At 42.5% G+C, this 23,882-nt stretch overlaps 2 protein-coding genes across 2 annotated transcripts; both read left to right on the top strand.

Annotated features, from left to right (window-relative positions):
- The first annotated feature begins 50 nt into the window (after positions 1-50).
- LOC110984067 (putative G protein-coupled receptor No18) lies at positions 51-2,682 on the top strand. Its single transcript, XM_022243870.2, has one exon. It carries the CDS (start codon positions 257-259, stop codon positions 1,541-1,543), a length of 1,287 nt encoding a protein of 428 aa, XP_022099562.2. The 5' UTR covers positions 51-256; the 3' UTR covers positions 1,544-2,682.
- Positions 2,683-16,547: 13,865 nt separating this feature from the next.
- LOC110984237 (gastrin/cholecystokinin type B receptor-like) lies at positions 16,548-20,215 on the top strand. Its single transcript, XM_022244229.2, has one exon. The coding sequence runs from the start codon at positions 17,254-17,256 to the stop codon at positions 18,415-18,417; it is 1,164 nt and encodes a 387-aa protein (XP_022099921.2). The 5' UTR covers positions 16,548-17,253; the 3' UTR covers positions 18,418-20,215.
- Positions 20,216-23,882: the final 3,667 nt, after the last annotated feature.

Below are 23,882 nucleotides of genomic sequence, written 5' to 3'. Positions count from 1 at the left end.
TCACACAGACATGCAGTTTAAGTGGCAAGCAATGATTCGATGACAATAGCCATTATGAATGTGTGCAAAGCTGTGATTGGTCAATCGGTCGGCACTGCAAAGCTGTGTTTCAGGTACCTTTTCCCCTTTCCTTACATGCAGATGCTTGCCTTTTGTATTTCGACTGCCGAGGGAGTTGCTCTTCACAGTCAAAGCCATCGTCTCTTCTCTCCCGAGGAAACGCCACCATACATCTGAGTTGAGGATTGTGCAGGAAATGGCATTCATGGAAAACACTTCCATGTTAAATTTTAATGTCGCTCATGAAAGCGCAGAGGGAGATCTTGTCTCGTCCGATACTGACTCAAACATGATGCATGAACTTGTCTTGGACATAATTGTCTTCTTGTTCGGTGTACCCGGTAACTGCCTCGTTCTCTTTGTCTACTGGAGTAAACCTCTGAAAACCAGCACACACGTTTTCATCATGGGTTTAGCCTGGGCCGACCTCTGTGTCTGCCTGCTTAGTGTAACTCGTATTTATCTAGGCGCTGCAATCGTGGCTAATGCTGTCGTGAGTAATGATTTCTCTAATATCCTGCTTTTTATCTGGGCATTCAACAAATTGGCCATTGCCACTTCAATTATGATGACTGCAGTGATTGCAGCTGACCGCTACGACTGCGTTTGCCGACCACATCGCCGGTTCTTCACGTACAGACGGGGCAAGATAACAGCCGGGGCAGTGCTGGTATTTTCATTCCTCATCAACATTCCAGCTTTTATTCCTAGAACCGACAACCTTACATTGACGAATGTGGAACAAGCTTTCCAAGCATTTTGCTTCATCACGGCCATGGTGATGATCACGATATGTTATGGAAAGGTTTACCTAACCATCAAGAAACACGTCAAAGTCGACGCTGGAGCCAAAAGTGGGGATCGCTTCTCTTCGAGGGTAGGTGACGAATGCTCGACAAAGCTATCCACTGCTGCGTTCACAACCGTCCATCCAAAGACCCATTTGAATGCAGTTTCTTCGGTGTCGGCATCTGTCAGCAAACCATGCTCGAGCCAAAAAGCTGATGCCGGCATGGCGCAGGTAGAGGAAGCCTCGAGCCATGATGCTGGTGTTGACGAGCCGTCCCTTGACGAAAGCAAGAAGCCACGTTTTGGTCGACCGTCATCAGCAAGAATGACCACACGTACCGGTACATCAAAGAACACAGACTCTCTCATCGTGATCGGGAACGGCATTCTAAGTCAAATCCTCGGTGATGCTGGACGCGCAGTACCAAAGGCTGATGCTGCTGTCTTTCAGCGTAAGACAACCAGAATGCTCTTCATCACCAGTGTGGTGTTTCTACTGACGTGGTTGCCCTACTGGGTGATGGTTAGCGGGCAATTTGCCTCCTACGCTAATCCAGTGTTCTATAGAATAATGGAGAAACTCTACATTACACTTTACATCAACAATGCTGTTAATCCACTAATTTACGGACTGGCAAACAGGCGGTTTAGGAAAGACTGCAAGTTAGTTCTCAAGAGGATCAAGGGCTGTTAATCTAAACCCATAATTGTATTACTTGTACAAACAAATTTACTTCTTTCACACAAATACAGACAAAAATAATCGATTACTGAAAAAAACACGACTGGAAACAGTTTTTTTTTGAATGAAGACAGGGAAGCAATTTTAACGGCATGAACCTCTGCCGTTTAAGGTAAACCTTCATACATTAACTTTAATAGCTTGCCGTTAACAGTTGATATGTGACTTGTCGCTGACTAATTTTAGTTTAAGTAAAGGTGTTTTAATTTTCGTGCGAATGGAATAGTTAATTATACCATAGGAATGCAGGTTATCTTCGTAATTTAATGCTCAAATCCAAAGAGAAATATAATATCATAAACACCTGTGGCAGTAATTGATTCCCTCAAATTAAAATCAATCATTCCTACAACACCTCAGGCTCGAGCTTATATTTTGGTAGATAAAAAAATTGTTTTAACTTTAACTATTACATGGAATAGAGAGATTAAATTCATCCACACCGTCAAATTACAATTTTAAAAGCAATTATATCAAACTGAACGAGTGAACATGTGCATTTTCTATAAACTTTATATTCACACTGTTCTAATAGACCACCATTATATATTTGTGCACGTCTATTTGAAGAGTCTCTTCAGAAATGGCACGGGATTACCACATTTTTCGCAACTCCACTCTTGTGCCAGTCTGTGCGAACGAAGTCAATAAGTTGAATAGTTTTCCTCGTCTTTTTTTCTCACGTATAGTCGACATATTAGCTGCTAGTTGAAGAATTCATTCCATTAGGTAGATCACCCACTTTTGGAGACACGGACGGTTACTTCTGTACGCTGCCTTGCTGCATACTGCCTTCAGCCGTGCTACTTGATCATGGCGCCGTGGCGTCACATATTGTAAAGATTTGGCCTGTCAAAAAAAGATCAGGCCCGGCCGTCTGCAAGTATCTGTGAATTTGAACAATAAATTGGAATCCAGCTATCTGCTGAAACAAGTCATTTTGTCGCTACTTGACTGAAGGAACTACCTCCAATGACGCTTTTCCTGCGATCAGACTTCTGTAATTGTGTTAGCAAAGTTAAATCTTCAAGCAGTGAAATGATTTCAAGCAGTTTGCAGTTTGAGTTTTTAATTCAAAACATATCCTGGTGAGTCACATCATAAATGTAAGAACAGAAACTACGCTTTCTTTTTTGAATTGAAGTATGAAAACAATCGAATGCTCTAACTTACGGTTGCTGTCGATGTTGTTACGTGAGGGAGACCCTCATCGCTAAGGTAATAATAAAATCAAGCAGGAGTTCATTTTTGCTGCTGTAAATTCACAAGCCAGCCTGCTTGCGAAGAAAATATCGTAGGGCATAAATTGACCCATAAAACAAGAACACTACATCGCTACAGGAATTTAGAGTGATGGCGCAGTCAGAAAAATAGAAATCGTGGAGATAACTGACTCCAAAACTCAATCTCTCTGCACCCTTAACATCTCTTAGTCTGTGGTGGTTATCTAGATCAGTCTGCCACGACCTGGAGATTTGAACTTTGACCCACTGATACATCTTCAAACAAGAATTAAAAAAACAGAGGAAAAAATGACATAAAAAACACATTCCTTAAGATTACATTTGTTAGGACATGATATCTAATTTGCCTGCTATTTCCTTAAGTACTACAAGAATGTGTTTAATTTTATGGCAGGTACAAAGGCGAATGGAAGACTGATCTTTGTGAGACCAAGACAACTGCAGGGTTGGGGTCTGTGTTAATGTACTTTCTTTTTCTGTACTTTTCCCCAGACAAGACGCACGCCTTGTTTCCAAGATGTCATTGCATCATTGGTGTCTCTAGGGAGAATTCTGCCGTTTGAATGGTCGTGCCTACAGTGAAAAGCAAACAATCATGGATGAAATCGTGGCTCTTGCTAAGGATGTCACATGGCTATTGGTGGCAATTTGGCGACAGCCGCTTCAGTAAAAAACACACGTTATTTGGCCAATGTTTGTGGCGAAGTGACCAAAAAACTCTCACGAAGGAACACACACAGGGCCGTTTAATAGTCAAATGACTGTAAAATGGATAATAGGTCTTGATGAATCATTCAGGTCAGTAGGTCGCGTTTACCTTAAGAACAGATATGCTCTCTGCACATTGTTAGATGTTATTGATGAGGAAATTGGCCAGGAAACTCGGTGGTCACGAAGGTATAGTTTGATGATCATCTTTCATGCTCGGGCAGAAAATGAAGCCTCTGCAATTGCAAGAAGGCAACAGACGACCGGGTTTCTTTCCCTCGGACATGCTCCGGATGCAGATGAGTCGGCGGGGAGTTGAAAGCTGCAGCAGCGATCCGCATGCGTTTACCAAAGCTCTTTGCACTGCTATGTAACTAATAAGACTGCTTATTCAAACCTTCATGGAAGAATGGTGAATGTCAGTACGTTTTTATAGAGTGAGACCTCTGATCTCCATCTGATTGGAAAGAAATGCTATTCATTATTTGTGTAGCTCAAGACTCTGAAGGGCTGATACAGGAAATGTGAGGGTCGTCGAAACTGCCAAGGGCAACAGGACGGATGGGACGGCTCTGCCTAAGGAGGGATATCACCTTGTTGCCGGGTTAGCAGCAGCCCTCCTGGTATGTTTTTCTACCATTTTAATCCTGTGAGTGCCTGGTAACTCCTTCATCGTCTATGTGTACCGGAACAAGTCGCACAAATCCAGCGCCAACATTCCCATCACGGGGCGGGCCGTGGTGGGCATGATCATTTGCTTGTTGCGTGTCTGGTACGCGGTGCGCTACTCCATGTATATTTCCGGGATGGACATACCAGACTCATACTTGCAGCGCTTCGACTGCTTCGTCCAGACGTGCCTGTATCGGCACGCCCGTCCTGTTGAGGGGAGTGATTGTGTTCGATTGCTACGGCAGCGTGTGCCGCACTACCCGGCGCGTTATGACTGGCGGACGGGCCAAGACGGCGACCCTCGCTTCCCCCCGTACCTCCATAGTTGGGCACATCCCTTTGTATGTTTGTTGAAGTCTCCAGCGGCGTGAGCATTGCTTCGCTTTTGGTGGTAGATCAGACGCTCCGTATAACTATTTTGGCTACTGTGTTAGCTGTGGTATCGGTGTGTTACGGTAAAAATTTCTTCCTCACCTTACGCTGCCACTTGAGATCTATGGGGATCGATTAAAACTGGCATTCTCAACGGTTGGCAGTGCTCAAAACTTCATCTATTATTCCTATCATTACAACGGTTGCCTCAAAGCAAAGCAGTTCTACTCTCCCAGCTTCGAGCGAATAATCACTGGGCAGGCTTGAAGCAAACAGCGTTCTGAAACTATCAAAGCCACTTCCAGACTTGTAGACTCGCAGGAAACCAACTGCAATTGCACGCTGACCGACGCGAATACTCATCCGAGTATTCCACCCGACCTGAAATTGCAGATGTGATGACTGGTGCGTTAGCGAAGCCAACTCGCACACCCGACAATAGACACGGTCAGGTCAACGCCCCGCCTCTCCAGCGGAAGACTACCACAATGCTCTTCATCACCGGCCTGATTTTCATACTCTCCTGGCTGCCTTACTGGGCCGTTGTCATATCTCTTCAAATTCGTGCTGAAAGGTCCCTCATGCTGAAAACATTAGTTAACTTCTTCTCAACAACGCCATAAATCCGTTCATTTTTGCGTGGCCAACCGACGATTTCGCAAGGACTCAGTGACGCTCTTCGCAGAATGAAACGCCGCTAGGGGGCCTTTTGATGCCGGCAGTTTGTCAGCGTGTTCTCGTGGAAAATGTCGTAAGTTTAATCTGCATTAATCTAATCAAAACGTATTTCTATTTTGTGTCTTATGTAACTATTCGATTTTTTGAGTTTGAATAGTGCTGCTTTCAGGAACCAGCCGCACAATGTGAAGAACATCATTTTTCTGTTTGAAACATTTGCAGTCAGCCACATAGTGTAAGATCGTACAGTTAAGTTCCCTGGTAGGAAACAGCACGTGTTCATGGGATATGCCAACAGCCGCGGCTTTCGCAGACGTTTGTTGGACTTCCAGCAGAGGCCAAGTTAATTTGCACGCGGCCTATTCTATTCGGTCTCCGACAAAATACTCCTAAGGTCCCGGCGGTGTACAGAAGCTGGGTAGTGCCAAGGGACGGGGTGCATTTTTTGGACCCTGTGCAAACATTTCTGACACCATGTTCTTGTGGTCGCGACTGGCGGCCGCTACTTAAGGGATTTGAGGCATTTGAGGCAGATTATGGACTCTTAAGGTCTAAAGTTGTGGTTATAATACTTCCAGTAGGCTATGATATGTTTCTGCTCAATAAGTTGCAGCTGCTACGTATATATTACGGGGCTGCCAGAAATTCATATCAAATTTTTTATGCTCTATTTAAAAAGGTTTCCATCATCGTCCACCTTGCCACTATCTGGTACCTATTCAGGCCTGTGGCGAAAACTTAATGGACGCCTACTTTGAAAATATATTAACAAGCCGCTGACCCATGCTGTATTGAATCGAGGTCCTTTTGCTTCAATTTAATGAAAGCGGGTTGAAAACACCGCGTCACACACTCTCGATTGAGTACGGTCAGAAATCACTATCTGTGCGTACTCTGATTGAATTAAACTTGGAATTAAGGAGCGGGAATTTTTCCTTCCTTTGCTGCGGTTCGAGGTCGACAACAATTAACCTGTTTCAAAGTAGTTCCCAAGAAATCTTATTTGTTTATATAAAAAAACGCCCTTGTCTTAAGTGTTTACAATAAGCAATGAGTATATGACTAAATAAGTAGGTAAGGTCTGCCAAAGCCAGCAGTTTACAAGACCATTGTTGAAATTTACACGTGGCTAGAGATTATACAGTCTTACGCAGGAATACAGTTTAAATAATTGACAATGCCCCAATTACAGTAACCATAATGAACTCGTACGAAGCTGTGATTGGTCAATCTCTTGGCATTATTCGGCTCTGCTCTAGGTACTGAATTTTTCCTTCACGCCTATTACTCGCCACTTGCATTCCGAGTAGAGAATGAATTTTTCCTCGCAGTCAAAACCATCGTTTGTTGTTCTGTCGTGAGCTCACCAGACTATATATACATCTGGGCTGAGGATAACGCATGAAAATGGCTCTCTGGGATAACACTTTCGCGCCGAATTCGACTGCCATTTACGACAGCACTGAGGGGGATCTTGCCTCTTCCAACCCAAGTCTGCTTGGTGTAAAATCAGTGCTCTGAAATATGTGATTGCCACTGATTTGATATTATATTCCTGTCGATATTCTGATCACTGTGCTACGCAGCCCTCCATATTTCTCTGTTCGTTGTAAATCGCATTTGTTGCAGCGCTGTATTTGTGGCTGATATTATCGTGGGTAATGTATTCTTTAAGATCGAGCGAATCATCCAGGCATTTAACAAAATGGCTATTGGTACATCATTTATGATGATGACCGCATTGATAGTAGCTGACCGCTACGACTGCTTTTGCCGACCACATCACCGCTTATTCACAAACAGACGAGGCGTGATAACAGCCGGGGCAGTGCTGGTATTTTCTTTTGTCATCAAAATTCCAACTTTTATCCCTAAAACTGACAACCTTACATTGACGACTGTGGGACAGGCTTTCCAAGTACTTTGCTTCATCACGGTTTAGTGATGATCGCTGTATGTCACGGGAAAGTTTCCATCAGGAAACCCGTCAGAGTCCGTACTAGAGCTAAAGCTACGGACCACGACTGTTCGAGGAGAGATGGTGCAAGGTCGACAAGGCTGTCCACTGCTGCGCTCTCAACCGTCCATCCAAAGACCAATGCAGTTTCTTCGGTGTCGACAAATGTCAGCGAGAAAGATTGTGTCGGTCAAAAATGACCACACGTACCGGTACATCAAAGAAGACTGAGACTCTCTCGTCGTGATCGGGAGCGGTAATCTAAGTCAAATCCTCAGTAATGCTGAACACGCAGTACCTAAGGCCGACACTGTTGTCTTTCAGCGTAGACAACCAGAATTCTCTTCATCATCAGTGTGGTGTTTCTACTAACATGGTTACCTTACTTGATGTTTGTTGCCGGTTAACTCAAACCCATTTTCATTGTCTTTACATAACACGTTACTTGTTTCGCACTAATCTAACCGATGTCAGTGCATTTTTACAGAATGGGACAAGGCCTACTGATCTCCGTCTGATACTTGGTAGGAAAGAATTTCCACTCATCATTTTTGTAATTTGAGATATTGGAAGACTAATGCAGGAAATGTGAGGGTCATCGAAACTGCAGATGGCATAGGATAATATGGGATGGCTCTGCCTGATGAGGGATGTTAGCTGGGTTAGCTGGGTTAGCAGCAGCGCCACTCGTATACCTTGCGATGATATTAGTCCTGGGAGTGCCTGGTAACTCCTTCATCCAGCACCAGCATCCTTATCAACAGAAACTATCGATATCACTTCCGGCATTGTACGTCCAGAAAAAAACCAACTGCGATTGCACGCCAGCCGCTGCAGATACGGCAAATGAGTGCGTCAACGCAGCCAACTCGCAAATCAGACAACAAACGCGGTCAGGTCAAAGCCCCGCCTCTCCAGCGGAAGACTGGATCACAATGCTCTTCCTCACCGGCCTGATTTTCGTGCCCTCCATGCTGTTTTTCGGGGCCCATGTCATATCTCTTCAAATTCGTGATGATATATCCCTCTTGCTGGACACATTAGTTAACTTTTCCTTAACAACGCCATAATTTCCTTCACTTATGACGTGACCAACTGACCATTTCGGTCAGTTCGTAACGTTCGTCAGTTGTTCGAATCATTGTTTTCTGCTGCAGTGGCTCTCTCTAATAGATTGAAAGCGATTTTAAATAACTATTAATCGGTAATACAATATAGCCCGGAAGACAACACTGGGGTACTCAGGTCAACCAAAATAGGGCAGTTTGATGCACATTCACAGGTATGCAAATAACCTGAAGACAATGTAGATGAGCTACGTTTCCATGATGCACTATGTACATGTATATAAAAGTTGGAATTGAAAAATTAAAGTCCTCTTTGTTCAAATATGGTCAGAGCTGTTTTTATCGAGCTCAATAATTGTTGGAACCAAAATAGTAGATTATACAAATGTCCTACGTGTATCTAAAGAGGATTTCAGAAAGTCGCCTTCTGAGAGAGTGCATCCTTTTTTCCGTAAACATTTTCTCCAGTCGGTGCAAGTTTAGGATGAAAAGAAATCAGTGGCGATCGGTTTATGGAAGGGGCGGATTTAACTGAAACGCCTCCCAGCCAACAGATTACGAGTTTTTGTGCAACAAAATTGCCTTCAAAGCACTTCGACAGCAGACCCAGCCAGGCCAGTCCTGCACGTCCGAGTACACAGATTTCAAGACGCCCGTCACATAGAATAACGAAAGGGTTAAAAAACACTTGTTTTTAAGTTTTCTTAGCCTAAGTCCCACTAATACTCATCAGATAAATTCTCACAAGTACCAGTTACTGGATAAACGGGAAAACCATTCGAATTGAATTCGTGTGGTTACTGTCCTCGAGGGGACTATGTTGTTGACAAAGATGTATATAAAGAAGAAGTTGTTATAAGGCATATTAGGCCGCTCCAAGATCACTTGGCTACGGCTCTGCATACGGCTCTATTTGGTCACTATTATACACTCGCGCTGCGTATAATTTCAAGGCTTAGTGATTTGGAAACGTTGATGATACTTAGATCCTGAAGCATTTAAAATGTACGGTGCTTTATCAGAAGTCTTACCGGGCAACCGACCCTATTCAAAGTTATATCAGGGCCCCTTTCTTCAGTTTGATTAATTAATGTCGGCTGTTAACGTCGCAGCAGGCACTCGTAATTAGATTAGGTATCAGATTAGTTTCTGTACAGTCCAAGATCAAAATATAATCTGAATGTAAGCGCGGCGATTTGTTCTGCCTTTAATATGGCTCGAGGCCGGCAACAATAATATTTACTGATCGAAAGTACCTCCTTAGAAATGGCAACATCGTTTAATTAACTTCAAATTCTGTCTGTCTTTAATTAAATGTAGATGACTAAATAAGCGTTTAATTAAGAAGGCCAACTATATACAATATTTAGAATTTATATGTCGCTGGGTATAAGAGAGTGCTATAGGGCTACAGGAATACAGTTTATCTGTTTCACAATGAATGTGGACAATAACCAAAAAGAACTTGTGCGAAGCTGTGATTGCTTAGCTGTTCGACATTGTTTAAAATAACAAAAATGGCATTGGTTGATCTGTCAGAATTCCCCTCTAAATTTTCCATGCTTTTTGGTTTCATTTGTTAGTTATCATGTACCATTTACTGCAAGTCAATGTTTGATTTATGATTCGATTGTGTGTTTTTTTAAGTTGGAGATTAATAAAGTGGGAAATGTTAGAATTTATTAACTGACTGCATCGAGCAAGAGTTTTGGATAACCTTAATTATAAGGTGTGATTTCAGAGTTTTCGCCCTGTGAAAGATTGTAGTTTTGAGAATTTTAAAATTTTATTTATGGCCAGTGTTTCTTTACCTGGTCCTTGCCGTATTTTATACTCGAGGTACCTGATGTTTGATGACGATGCCCCTGTTCTGACGACTACGTATTTGGTTTGACGTCCCGTGAATTTTAGACCTGTGTTATAAAGACGACAGAGGGCGCTGCAATAGATTGATCAAGGCTGGACTGCACTTGAATTGTACCAGATCATTGGCTGTGCGGCTGCACCAATCTAAGTGAGCTGAACTATATTGTGTTTTCCCTTCAATTTAAACATGTTGAGGATTTTGAGGATTCACTGGTATGTACGTATACCCCCCCGAAACTCTAAGTTGTCATCGTTTTGGACTTGCAGAGCAGAGAAGTACGATTCTGTGCTTTTTTTCTAAACTCGACTTGAGCTTTTCATTATTTTGTTACAGGTTAAGGTATCAAACTGAGCTAGTAGTGATTAAAGGAGACATTTTCCCCATTAATTAAGTCATTACTCCCCATATCTAGCTAAGACTGAAGTTTGCAATTCACGTACCATGTTCCTTTTGTTGCGTAATTAGAATTTTTCAGCTTTCCAACTGCAGAATTCAGTGGAGACTTTGAGAAGCTTGGTGGCAGCAAACAAACAGGTCCTGATTTTGCTAGTTCTGGGCATGCATGGTAATTGTCGAGTATGCGCACATGTAGCGTAAACTGTTTCCTCAGTCCATGTCTTCCAGTTGTCCACAGCAAGAAACCAATAACAAGGGGATGGCGCGGAATCTCCCAATAAGATTAACAGCTCATCTGTATTGAAGTCCCTTGTGGCACACTTTAGGTCGTTCTCTCACATCGAATGCTGTACAAAACCAGCTACACAAAAGAACGCGATCTACTTTTATACAATTGTAACAATCTTATGACCCAACTAAAGAGCTGGAAAAGTGGTGCCCATTCATAAAAGTTGTCAATTTTCTGGTGCGTGCACTATCACGGTTAAAGAACCAGGCAAGAGTATTGCTCCGTCATCTTGAACAAGGGTGTAGCTGCAAAACAAAGTGCTGTTCAGTTGTCCGTAACAATAACATCAAATTAAAGACAATCATTACAAGGGCAATTGCACGATGAAACTATACATCTAGTAAGTCTAGTTAGTTGTCAAAGCTAACCTCGCAACTTATTTTCCCAAAGGACGTTTACCAAGTTCAAGTCTCTTGTGTAAGTATACACCCACATCTGTGCTGTGCATGCGTTGGTTTCGAAAACCCTAGCTTTTAATTGGCCCCAAGTAATAGTTTTGATCCAAAATTGCGCTGGCAATCCAAATCATATTATTGTATTTTTGTGAGGAGCAGGGGACAATTAATGTACCGTCGTCATGTATGTAAATAAGTGGATACAAATTTATAATTAGATGGATAAAACCGACCTACAACGGTTTTACGCACAAAACAAGAGATGTATACTGCAAACATCCGTTCTAATGTTTTTCTTTGAAAAATATAGTGCCGTCATAAAAGATAATTTATTTCCATTAAACTTAATTTTCTATAAAATATTAACGACTGAAGTACATGTATGCCATGAAGACTGTCTGGAATATTCTAACATTGTAACATTGCAACAAACTTACCAACAGCCTTATGTCGAAGGATTGCAAACCTAGATTCATTCAGGCAATCAATTAACAATGTTTTCCACCTTTAGCTATCGATGCGGAGACATCCATGGTGTAGCTCCACTTTTCCAGCATGCCTAGGATAACAAGAAATTTCGCTTAACCCTATCAGCTTCAAGACCTCTTTGGTCATTCATGGGTTCCTTACCACTCTATTTTACACGCAAGTTCCCTTTGGTAACCAGGCACAATTAAGCAACTTTTAGTGTATAGCGCCCTCACCAGTCGAGATCATGAAAGGCCACTCTTGCAATGACACCCCATTGACGAATAGTAATCATATCCAATAAGGAGGATATTACTGAAGTTGTTTTGGTAAAAATCATGGGACAGAGTTCCATACACGAAGTTCATTTTACACCCTGTGTACAAAATCTCTGAGACTGGTCTGAAAAATTGTGTTTTCATTGAAAAAGCTTGTACTCCGTCGCTGCTAAAATGGACTTTCCTAACCTCTAACTGATTTCTGGGGACTAATGGATATCTGGAGGAAAATGAGCGAACTTCGTACATGGAACTCTTTCCAAACCATGAAGAACCATTGATGAAATCACAGGATTAAACTTCTTTTATTCCGGGTGTGCTACATTTATTCTTGTCTACAACAAGACTGATTGGAGATTGCGCCACATTTATGGCACATGAGTTTCCGCTCAGATTTCATGAAGGCCTTTGTAAGGATGCTAGCTGTTGTCCACGATGGCAGCATAAACCAAACAGATGTCAAGAATTGCAAACAAACGCGTTTCTACCATTTCAGGGATCTTTGATGATGCGTGTAGTACTGACCTTTGTGATGCTAAGACACTTCCGCCCATGTACTTATTATAATCGCTGACGACGGCAGGTCATTGGATTGTACAACATCTGGTGGGACTTTTTTTGCCATAATTAGTCAGAACTGTTATACGTTTTTTTGTGTCCTGCCAAACAATACATAGTTGCCCCGCTTAAGAGAAAAGGTGGGGTGGATCATGTCGGTTCATGGGCACCTTCTTAGGGTTTGCACTGTCTTTAATACCTTTTGTGACATAGCGCACCGTTCTACTGTTGAGAGGTTTCGTCCGGGCTTATAGATGCTATGAAACAACGGAACTACAATGTCCAATAGCGGACGAACTTTAGACAGTTTGTCACGGGGAGAGTCGTCTGCTGTGTTGTCGGCAAGGTGGAGGAATCGAAAGAGTGCCGTAAATCAGTTGCGAGACATTGTCGACGGATCCAAATGACTTCGAAGAACTTCGCACCTGGACCAGTACATTGCATAGCTAGGCCTTTGGTTGATGCCCATCGAGAGCAGCAGTGCGACAAAGGCCATCATTTCAGGAACATCCGTTGGAATCCAAGTACACTGAGAGTTAGCGGATTCTGCAGATTGCGTCTCATCTGCATATCGGTCGGTCTCCCTCACCAATTGCCAAACTGCTTCACAGAAGAAGAGTTGAAATACCTGTAAGGGTGAAAGATGACTGAAATTCTGGCTACACCCAGTCGGTTCTGTGAGGTTCACGGGTAGTGGATTTTGGTAAGTGGGGGTTGCTTGCTATCCAGTCCTGCATTATTGAAAAATAATATTAGGACTAATAAGAACAATATTTACAAAGTGTTTACACCAGACATCAAAGCACTGTACATGAAAAAACTAGGAGTTAGGTTGGTAGGTCTTATTTAGCTGTTCATTGAAGTGGTAATAGCTGGGGCTTCCCTGATTAGGGTTGGACTGAAATGCCTGTTCACACACACTGCGTGTAAACTAAATCTTGATTCACTGCACGTTAGGTTGTATACACTCACACTCTCAAAGCGGTGCGGCATTCTACCAAAGAAAGTGTGTTCTGTTTTCCGTAATTTCTGCTGGGAAACCAAAACAAGTTACTCTGCATTGAGACGGCACAGTACATTTCAGGGTTTAAAGAACTGGCACTTCTGGGGCCGAAAGGGTTAGGCAATAGGAGATTCCATATATTCGGTTTATCTCTAGAGGTGTTGTGTGGTTGTTTGTCTCTCTTCAGCACCAAACAGTAACACTACTTTTGCCTGGTACCCGTTCTCTCCTTTTACATGCGTTGTGAATTTACAAGTCGTAGGTGCCGTCATACCGCAGTATGTAGGAGTCATTTCTCAACCTTGTGGAATTGAACGCGACTTGTTTGATCCACAACTCTCAACATACAAAACTGCCAAGTTCTGATAAAAGTAGAAAGTTATCGGTATTCTGAAACACAAATTTTCTTATCAATAAAGACGGCCGAGATTTGTACCAAGAATTATGCTTCTTGGTGAAATTTTAGCTTTTTTGACATTTTTAAATATTATTGGACCCGACTTCATCCTTGAAGAATTTTGTAAGTTCAGTGCAGCCGCTTGTTTGTGGATCATGGGCACAAAAAACTTCATTGCCGATGAGTTGATTGCGTGTAAAAGTTAGAATCTGAACTATTTCTTTGGACAGAAGGTTCTTGAGAACGCGAGATTTGAGAGGTAAAATTCAACATCCTCGAATTACAACTCTGCAACTCCTCTGGCGCATTCGGTTGTATAAAGCCATCATACTAGTATAAAACCACAGCTTTTCAAGTAAATCCTCGCAGTACCTCACGAGGAAGTCATTTCAGTTTATGACACTTCAAATTGTAAACATAAAACTCTTTCTGTGCAGGCATATCTTGTGAAATTGTCACGGTTGGAAAATTGTGTAACTGCGATGTTGTTTAAATAGCACATTAGATTTGAGATTGAGGAGAATAATTAATGATTTTTAATATTTGCCGTTCACTGTAAAGAGCTGAAGCTTCATTTCAGATGTTGAATTTCACGTTAAATGATAGGGGAGATCATCCACATTGAAATGGGTTAATAACTGTTTGCGTAAATTATTTCTCTCTGAAGAATTTTGATCGATACCAAGTTTGGTAGCCTTGAAACATCATGCCCTTTCAAATTACGTACTACGTTTATGTTGTTATTGTAAAGGGTCTCAAATTTACTATGCCATGAATACTCAGAATTGAGAGACACATTTTTCTGAATTCTTACATTTAACCACAATGCACTATATTTAATCTTGATTGTTTTAATTGTTATATTTTAATAAATTCAAACTCAAATCGCCCCATATTTCGTTCAATCAGTGTCCGAAGATACAAATACCGGTGAATAATGAAAGATCCGAATAAGATAATGAAAAGTCGAACATGCATGCATCCACGTTATTTGGGAAAAGAACAGCTTATTTCAAATAAAGTGCATTGCAACCTACGAAGATGGGCGAAACTATAGGAGGATTAGCCTACTGCCCAAACTCTCGCGAGAGTTCATACACCCATTCACGTATGGTCACTCCCATGCTCTTGTGCGCCACTTAGTTGAGAGCAAGCGCATGCGTGCTCGATCACTTTACTGTTGATTTCAAGGCAGGCGACGTCGAACATCGTCCCAACATTTCTTTTCGCGGATGAAGATCATAATTATATCTAACAAAACACAAACAAATAAAGTCCACGAAGATAACCTGATAACTGAAAATGGATTAGACAACATTAAACCACCGCATCATATGAACCCAGCTGCACAAAATTTGAACAAATTGTACAAAAATAAACATGATCGGATTGGAAAGAAAATACATCTATGGTCTTTTCCATTTTAAAACAACTTCTCCTGTTTATCGAAACAAACAAAATAAAGTGCCGTCTAATAAAGGTCTAATAAAAACACCGGTAGTATTTTCAAGTTATTGCGAATTTAATATCTTGCACGAGAATCATTTGTCCGTAGTAGTTACGTGCGTTGACGGAGTACATGTACAGTACATGAACTTGCACATGCGCACACGTAAACTATGGCCGACCGGTCGACGACAGAGAGCCAAAATGAAATTGATCAAACTAACAAAGGACAATTCGCTATGGCTTAAACATAACATGGTAACCTTTTTTCAAACACCCTTTCAGTTATCAGGATATGCAGCATGTGTGGACCAACTGGGAAAAATTCAAATTTTCAAGTTTAAAATCACTTTTTTTCACGTTCAGAAATGTAACGTACACAGACATCTTTCACCAAATTTTCTCCCAAATGTCACTTTTGATTAACAAGAAACATCACAAAATTAAATCTGCAGCCTTATTATATTTCTTTGGTATAAATTCAGCAAACGTTTTCACAGTGTGGAAGATCTCCGCAGATAGATTCTAGTGTAGTCATTTGCTGGCCGGCGTCGCCATTTTAACAAGCAACAGAAAGTGACCTCGACTTTGCCGAATATTAGCGCATGCGCACGAACTAAGCGGAAGGGGTGAACGTACGTGCGTTACGCCTTGACGTGACGAGAGGCGACAGCGTACGCGAGACTGGCTCAGCAAAAGCAATTATTGCAAAAACCATATTCGACAGGCCCATCCCTTGCTGATTGACAAGACGAAGAGAAGGCCGTGTGTATCAGAACTCATTACAACCCACACAGCGCCTTCATTTATCTACCCAAAGACTACCGACAGAAGCAATCACACCGATTTACATGTGTATCAAAACCAATAGTGGGTTTTCGACATTTAAATGGGGTCTCAATACTATCGCGTGTCTGTAATCAATCATCCGTGTGACGCACAAAGACAGCTAGAATTCGCAGAGTATATCCTGGATTTTAAAATATATATAGACTACGTCTTGATTATCGTAAGAGGATGTAGAATACCGCACTCGGTGTCATTTCGATCATTTCATGGGTGTCACACTTTAAATGTAGCCTATGCTGGAGATTAATAAAGCCAGATCACCATTTGATAGCGCCCAGACAAGAAGAAGAAAAACTAATGCAGAGGAGGTAAGAAACGTAAAGGCGAAGTCGCAGGAAGGAGTCCCGCGAAGAATTATTGTGATCACTCGAGGCATTCACCATCAACCTAATTCTCAGATAATATAATGGTAATGAAACGCTACCCCCCCTCTTTTTTTCATTAGCCAGTTCTGTTAATGTGTAACACATAGGACGTGTCATTAACTTGACAACCTGCATGTGATGGTAATGGCCGAAGCGAATTACACGATCTCGCACGGAGAGACGGAGAACTTACGTCGCCGCATTCATCAAGCTGTAGTAATCAAAAATCACTGACGGTTCTGCTGGTCATCTCATCAAATTATGCGATTTCAACTTCCTGTTTCTATTTATTGTCATCCGGAAGCCTCCACAGCTTTCCGTTTCTGCACGCTGTGAGCGGGGCATGGTTTAAAGTACCGTGTGCTTGGACGCTTGACAAAATGCTAATCTCTTTGGTAACCGGCTGCAACAATTAGCATTCCGGGAAAATTGTCAGCGCATGCGGTGCTTGTTTGATTTCGTCATTTAGCCATAATGGACGCGAAAGTTTGCTTGCTCCCTTAAACGACGCGAGATGACACGCTATACAACGCCCGAGATATGAAGCATATTGGGATCGGTTGCTGTGATCATCAGTTCGACTCGGCAGTGTTGTAATAAGCACTGCTCCCTCATACAAGTGTTGCAGTAACGTGGGCAGACGGAGACCAGACATGGAGGCTCCGGCGAGCATCATTGTCGGCTTAGTGTTGTACATCTCTATCATACTGTTCGGCATCCCAGGAAATTGCCTGATTCTCCGCGTGTACTGGGTAAAAAAACGCAAGAGTAGCACCCACATTTTGATCCTGGGCCTCGCCTGGGCCGACCTCTTCAGTTGCATCTTTCTGACTCTGAGAGTTGCGTCGGCTATCACTTATCTTCTCGGGGACAAACCTGGCACATTTCTAACCTTTATGCATTTCCTTCTGCAGACAGCAGTGGCAACGTCAGTCACACTGACAGGAGTTATAGCATTTGACCGGTACGACTGTATCTGTCGTTCGCACAGGCGACTTTTGAGCCCCAAGTGGGCAAAAGTCGCCTTCGGTTGCTGTCTAATTTACGGTGCAAGTATAAATATTCCTTTTCTGGTAAACATATTCAGACCAGCAGAGTCGATAGAGGCATTGCTCTACGGTTTTCAGATTCTCTGTTATATTTCTGCCCTGGCGTTAATAGTATTCTGCTACTCGAAGGTTTATAGGACTATTCGGCGTCATGTTCAAGTTGGCGTTTGGTCATCAATATCGACAGACGGGACCAGGCCAGAGCTGCATAACGATTCGATGAATTCCGCAAGAGCTGTCACGCCTGATTGTAGAGGTGTGGAAATGAAATCCGTTTCACATGCCGTGGCCAACAACCCCGGGGTCTCGAAATTGTGGAAACCGTCGGCTCCGGCGGCTTGTGACAGTTCTGTTACAGGGCCTGCAACAGCTCGGCAGCGGAGTGAACTTGCCAGTTACACCGAAGGACCATCGGATTACCCCCGTCGAACTCACCGGACACCGACTGCTGGCTCCGGGCGTGACAGGCGTCGGCCGAACCGGAGACCACGCCTAGGCGGCGCGTCCTCCTTGCAAAGCAAGACGACCCGGATGCTCCTCGTGACAAGCGTCGTGTTCTTGATCGTATGGCTGCCATACTGGATCTGGACCATTTTGGAACTCTGGAATACGTACAGCATGTGGAAAGTGCATGATAATGTCGTGCAAGCGCTCTCTCGCATGAACACCTGTCTGTACCTAAATAACGCAATCAATCCTATTCTGTACGGACTTGCCAATCGTCGCTTCAGACAAGATTGCAGGGACAGTTTAAGAAAAATCTTATAGGCTCTACCAGTGGACAAGAAGAACATTTTCAAGTACTTATTCGGCTCATCTCTTCTTTTGGCGATACAGTCTTTACTCCAATGAGGCTTAAAGTATGCGTTCAAAGAACATAGTCTTTTTTCGATTTTAGCACCAAAACAACTGTTCGTATAAAATATCGGTGTATCTAGCAGTCACCATATTATAAGCTTTTAGGTATTTCAAGTGGCTAAAAGAATATTCTAAACTACATGTATGTTTTTCTAGGGTACAATTTTGATAGGCCTTAAAACATGGGGAAATGTTGCTTGTTGGAAGGAGGGTAATAAATGGCGGCAGTATGTTGTAATAGAGACGAGTAGGCCTACGCTGTGTTAACATTTTCGAGTGGAAAGATGCGGCTTTTGAACCAAAGTATGATTTGGATTCTCACCCTATAATGTCTTTTATTCTCCATTGCTTCATATTTATGAACTCGTTAACTTTTATAGGTATTAAAAACTTATTTTCATGAAAAAATGAATGATTATTTAAATATTAATTCAAGTATTTACACTGTTTGCAATCACTTTTCAAACTCTCTAAGGATATAAATGATGTTGCGTGACCAACAATGATGTTCAGCTCTTATTGTTCCATTCAGCCAAAAATAATAACCTCACGTTTCAAAATTATGTCCAGACGGAAACCGTTCTTTGAAGCACGGAGCATGGGGAAACTCGGCTCAGGTACTTTTAATATGATGAGGTTGGCTGAACAGTGAGAAAAAAAGAGCGAGATTACTCCCGCCATTGCGTGCAAAGTCTTCCTCTCCAGTGGCTTTCAATCTATTTCTAAATTAATTAGAACCCAACAGCTCCACACAAAGACAAGTATTAGTCAAGTAGCTCATGGTTGTTGAATTTCAATAACTAATGCGCTTTTAAGCCCGAGTTAGTTGACTCTAGGGGAAGCGGCTGACATCATGAGGGTCATTGATGAATGCATTAATCTACAGAGGTAGGACGATGAAAGTTATGACAAACATAACGCCAAACGGTGAACACAATGCAATTGACAGAAACGATACTAAGATAAATAAGGTAAGGGGACGCCCTCCTGTACGTTTCATAAATTTCGAGCACCTGGAAATTTCTGAAATTATTTATAACTGATACTATATTCTCAGCGTTTATTTTGAGAATTTACAAGACACTATGAAAATGGAAGTCCTGTCCAGGCCTAATTTTGTGCGATATCAATTATTGTTAATTTATAAATTGGCACGCACCTCTTTCGACGGGATAAAATTTCGCTTTAGAAATGCTTTTAATAGGGCCTGTCACTAAGATTCCTCTTAATACATTTCTCTCGGGGACATGATTGACAAAGCCTGAGTGATGCATTAGGATTCCTAACTTTACCTTTTCGTCCGGCACATTAGCTTTTTCTGCTGCCTAATATGTAACTCTTTTTTTTTATAAAAACGAGTTGATCAAACGTGACAAATGCAGTAGCAGACCAAGGATGCTCGACGGTACCTTGGGGTTATGGACATCATTAAAATACAAATGTAGACTGGTCAGCCCTGTGCGACTTGGTGGTCGAGTTCGGGCGGTCCGCTCTTGACACGGGTTTCGTGTTCTCGCGCTTGAACGGCGGGAACACGACCCAAGAACACCGTTCTCGGAACAGGATCACACACCACCTCCTCGTCAGGATTTCACACGAACACACGGAAAAACTCGGGATATTTGATTTTTGAACAGCCACAAAAAGTACCGATATGGCTTTAAAAAGCCGAAGACAATGGAAAGTTTTGCAAAATTAACATCAATACTTTTCCAGGACAGAAGTGATTTTTTAAATGGAAAAAAGTAAGCCCAGTTACCCAACATTAACTCTCGAAGAATGCACAAGCCCCCCCCCCCAACGAAAATCTCGTTCTGGATCCGTCTTTGTCTAGCTAATAAGCCTGGTAGCTCATTTTAACTTGTTGACAATTATTTGTGTTACGTGGTCCACAGTTACTGTCACTCCGGCAGGTCACAATGAGATTACTTGCTTTTTCCATCACTTGTTGTTCAAGAAACCGCCATATTCTTCATATTTTGTGTTTTGCAAGGACTTTTAAATGTGATCTGCACCAAGCCAATGCATTGCCTTAAAGACAAATCGTTTGTTTCCACACGATTGTTAATTTCCTCACGAATGAAATTTCTGAAATTGTATTAATTTTTCGATGAGAGAAAGTAATGTGACGCGACAGAGGACGCTAGGCGATGGCGCAGGATAAAACTATAGATGGCGTAGGTTATTGGACAATGGTAATCACTGCTTGGTTACATATAACGAGGCTATATAACGCGAGTAGGGCCTGTGTTGCAGCAGAATCTAGGTAAGACTTGATATGCCTCGTAGTGGTGTAGCCTGCCGTTTCATTGACGGGCTTGTAGGTTGAGGGGCTTGGTAGGTTGAGGGGCCATTTGGTGGTACGGTAAGAGTTCCTTGTGGAAGCTTAGGTCTGCGGTCGATTAAAAGGGTGGATCGCCCTATAATCTTATTCAGGTCCCGGTGGCATTGGATGCTCACAAGTAGTTGTGGGACTCACCACTCCGGGTGAAGTCTAGTAACACAGTCCTCCCTTTAGCAGCGCCCTGAACATTAAGGAAACTACCATGTTGTTGTACATAAGTCAGGCATCCAAGGGTTTAAGTCACGTATTGTTTTAATTACGTCACGAAGCACCAGGCCAATCACGTCAGACCTCCTGGTGCCCAACACAGTCAACGGAGTTTCCAGACCAGGACGGTACAATTCCATCCTAACGGATGCGTCTCCAGCTGCTCAGGGACCCTCTGATTTGTGCCTTCCGACGCCACACTCTGAGGGGGAGGGTGTCCTCGTCCAGAACGCTGCCGCCGGAGATCTAGAGGCGTGACGTCACAGTAACATCGTCTGATCTGACAATGGTTTACCCCATATTTCAAGTACGTGTTTTGTGTTAATAACAAAGGTCGGTCATCACATTTGCACGCCGCACTTACACAAAAATGGAGCACAACAAAATGCCGCATATTATTGTCCTTCTGGTATAACACGTCTGAATTGAAGTAACAAATGATGAATTCGATCACAATTACGCCTAGTTTATTGTACGATATTTTGGAGAGAAAACGTGAAAACAATTGATAAAAACCCTAATTGGCGAAAAGAAAATCAAACTACTTATTTTATTCAGCCAAGCGCCCATGACAACGCCACAATGGGGTCGTACTGCGCTCTACGAGGTATCTAAACAGAGCAATGTCGTTACTACAGTAACTTGTCTCTCGAGCTCGTGCCCGGTTCCTTGCAGTCATGAATTATAATAATTGCATTCACGGGGACTCACCACGAGTCAGAGGATCGCGCTACGCCAAAAGTTGGCTACATCTTGGCGGGAATTGGTGGCCTGTGCTGTCTGAAGATTGGGGGTAGTGAACAGTTTTTAGCCGACTGTTCGTTCCGATAATTTGTGTCCACCGTTGAAAAGACTTCTTTAAATGACAAGAGATCAACTCTTTTCCGAATCTGGGCCAATGGCATTGTAAATCTTGAGTTTGGGTGTAATGTTTTACAGTTCACTTAGAGCCTTACTTTACTAGTTTTGTAGTGAATATTACTGCAAAGTAAATATTTGGGACAGATCTTGCAACTCAGTGAGTTGTAAGAGGAAAATTGCAAATGAAAATCGGCTGTATCTGATCTGAATACTACTGCATCTTCTCTAATTACAGGGGGACATGCTATCGTCAGGGCATTGACCCTCCCTGGTTTATTTTGTTTTCATCGTTGCCGTAGATGTGCCTGGTAACTGTCTCATCCTCCGGGTTTACTGGAGCATATCGCACAAGTCAACCACCAACATACTTATCATGGGACTCGCCTTAGCTGACCTGATTGTCGGTCTAGAACGGCCTTACGATATCGTCTGGTACTCTTTTCAACTGACCGGGGTAAATGTGCCAATCTGTTCAATCAGCTGGGCAGTTTGTACCAAACTACCATCGTAACTTCCATCCTTATAACAACGATGATTGCAGCGGACTGCTACGACTGCGTGTGCCGCTCCAGCCGGCTCGTCCTGACGCCTAGACGATCTAAGTGAGCTCTGATGGTTGCCCTTCCTTTATCCGTGACGGTGAATATCCCTTTAACACTATTGTGGGAATGGAAGGCAAGTCTTCGCTACCCCTGCGTTGTGTCAAGTACGGGCTGGATATCGCTGTCTTTGTTGCTGTTTTCTTTAACCATTTTAGATTGTTACAGCCTGGTCTTTTTAAGTACGTAATAAACACGTTAAAACTGGACTGGCGTCTGTAGACAATTCTCATCAGGGAACGGCCCAGGTTTCTTTAGCCATTTCAGCTGGGTCTGCCTTCGTGTTAATGAGCGATGGCAGTCTCACTCGGCCGTCTTCCAAGCATCGATCCAGAGCAAGCCCGTTCGCAGCAGTGCAGGTCAAACAACCGTGATATGGCTCGAAGCAGCGGTATGAGGTCGATACCTGCGCTATAGATGAGCATCGACAGGAACGAGCAACGGCGGGTGGTTGAGGCGCCAAGACTGCAGCGACGAACCACTACCGTGCTCTTCGTCACCAGCGTGGTGTTTCTGTTGTCCTGGGTGCCCTACTGGGCTAATCTTACGCGTGCCATATTCGGCGTGCATTTTGATTTCCTCCGCTGTTTTCTCAGCCTTCTATGTCTAAATCATGCCATCAATCCATTCATCTACGGCCTGGCCAACAAACGGTTTCGGCAAGACTGCAGAGATTCCCTCGATAAGATGAAATGATAGCGGAACAATTCAGAAATCGATCTTATTTTATACATACATTGTAGAACGATGCTGCTGAATATTCTCAATAGATTGAGCCCAATTATGTAATTGGCTGCTTGGTGTGCACCGCAAATACTGCCTTTTTCCTAGATTTCCTCATTCAAAGCTGTATAAAAGTGTAAAAACGTATATAAATGTAGTTTTTTTGTACAGATAATAAAATCTACTTCTGCCGTTTGATCCCCGGAGAATTATCCTCATTCACAACTACCATCTTTACTTCCACTTACACTTAATTTCGATAAATTCCCCTCCCCCGTAAGGCCAATTTAAAAGTTTGCAAGCATTGACTAAATTGCCCTAGATAAAAGTGTGCAGCACAAGGGAGTCGAGGGTATTTTTGGTTTTTTTTACAACCACTGGGGGTTACGTTTTCAAACTTGAAATTCATGTTAAACTATTCATCATTAGTACATCTGTGAATCTTCAACCTTTATTACAGGTTTGAAGACGTTAATGAGAAAAGTTCTTTTAATTATGGTTTTTACTTTTTCATTTTGTAATATTTATATCTTGCATTCTTATCCACTCTTACTAGTTTTATTATATTGTAATTCATGTACAATTTGGCCGATTGGCCACGACACATGAATCAAATAAATCAATAATAATAATAATTTTTT

Source organism: Acanthaster planci, linkage group LG04 (genome assembly GCF_054643075.1).
Source record: "Acanthaster planci isolate LZ-2023a linkage group LG04, COTS_SCS, whole genome shotgun sequence".
NCBI classification, from domain to species: Eukaryota; Metazoa; Echinodermata; class Asteroidea; order Valvatida; family Acanthasteridae; genus Acanthaster; species Acanthaster planci.
The sequence above is the reverse complement of the archived record's forward strand: the minus strand, read 5'-3'. Positions and strand labels throughout refer to the sequence as shown.